Source organism: Rhinopithecus bieti, unplaced genomic scaffold (assembly GCF_001698545.2).
Source record: "Rhinopithecus bieti isolate Rb0 unplaced genomic scaffold, ASM169854v2 scaffold_23667, whole genome shotgun sequence".
Lineage (NCBI taxonomy): Eukaryota > Metazoa > Chordata > Mammalia > Primates > Cercopithecidae > Rhinopithecus > Rhinopithecus bieti.
In genome coordinates, this window is record NW_016810892.1 from 174537 (window position 1) to 176093 (window position 1557).

A 1557-nucleotide genomic window follows, 5' to 3' on the forward strand; every position below is an offset into this window, starting at 1 on the left:
TTGGAATGGCTGTATTTACCCAATGTCTGTACCCCAATTGTATCTAGGAAGTAACTAACTTGCTTTTGATTTTACACGCTCATAGGCGGAAGGGACTTGCCTTGTCTTGGATGAGACTTCGGACAGTGGACTTTTGAATTAATGCTGAAATGAGTTCAGACTTTAGGAGACTGTTGGGAAGGCATGATTTGTTTTGAAATGTGAGGACATGAAATTTGAGAGGGGCCGGGGTGGAATGATATGGTTTGGCTGTGTCCCCACCTAAATCTCAACTTGAATTGTATCTCCCAGAATTCCCACATGTTGTGGAAAGGACCCAGTGGGAGACAGTTGAATCGTGGGGGCCGGAAGGGACCCAGTGGGAGGAAGTTGAATCATGGGGCCGGTCTTTCCTATGCTATTCTTGTGATAGTGAATAAGTCTCATGAGATCTGATGGGTTTATCAGGTTTTCCACTTTTGCTCCTTCCTCATTCTCTCTTTCAGCTGCCATGTAAGAAGTGCCTTTCGCCTTCTGCCATGCTTGTGAGACCTCCCCAGCCATGTGGAAGTATAAGTCAAATTCACTCTCCTTTTCTTCTCAGTCTTGGGTATGTCTTTATCAGCAGCACAAAAATGGATGAATACACGAGGTACGCAGTATCACTTCTACATGAAGTAGGGAACTGGAATAGAAATAGGGCCTTAATATTGGCTACAAAGGAGTAGGTGTGGGGACCCGGAGCATGCAGACCTTGCAGACCTCGCCGGCTTCACACTCACCTCGGTGTCTGCTGCACCTGCCGCTTCCTCTCCTAGGCCACGAGACCCAGCAGCTAGAAATTCAGCATATCTATTCTCAAGGTCCACGCCAGGGAGATCTTTGACTCTCGTGGGAATCCCACTATTGAAGTTGATCTCTTCACCTCAAAAGGTCTCTTCAGAGCTGCTGTGCCCAGTGGTGCTTCAACTGGTATCTATGAGGCTATAGAGCTGCGGGACAATGATAAGACTCGCTATATGGGGAAGGGTGTCTCAAAGGCTGTTGAGCACATCAATAAAACTATTGCACCTGCCCTGGTTAGCAAGAAACTGAACGTCACAGAACAAGAGAAGATTGACAAACTGATGATCGAGATGGATGGAACAGAAAATAAATCTAAGTTTGGTGCGAACGCCATTCTGGGGGTGTCCCTCGCCGTCTGCAAAGCTGGTGCTGTTGAGAAGGGGGTCCCCCGTACCACCACATTACTGACTTGGCTGGCAACTCTGAAGTCATCCTGCCAGTCCCGGCTTTCAATGGCGGTTCTCATGCTGGTAACAAGCTGGCCATGCAGGAGTTCATGATCCTCCCAGTTGGTGTAGCAAACTTCAGGGAAGCCATGCGCATTGGAGCAGAGGTTTACCACAACCTGAAGAATGTCATCAAGGAGAAATACGGGAAAGATGCCACCAATGTGGGGGATGAAGGCGGGTTTGCTCCCAACATCCTAGAGAATAAAGAAGGCCTGGAGCTGCTGAAGACTGCTATTGGGAAAGCTGGCTACACTGATAAGGTGGTCATTGGCATGGACGTAGC

The 1557-nt window shown here is 48.3% G+C and overlaps 1 protein-coding gene across 1 annotated transcript in view; it reads left to right on the forward strand.

Moving 5' to 3' along the window:
* The first annotated feature begins 614 nt into the window (after positions 1-614).
* The window catches only part of LOC108542944 (alpha-enolase-like), a 4215-nt gene continuing 3272 nt past the window's right edge, over positions 615-1557 (forward strand). The window contains 3 exon segments of the mRNA XM_017893226.1: positions 615-631; positions 827-1212; positions 1215-1552. Coding sequence (XP_017748715.1) covers positions 615-631; positions 827-1212; positions 1215-1552 — 741 coding nt within the window.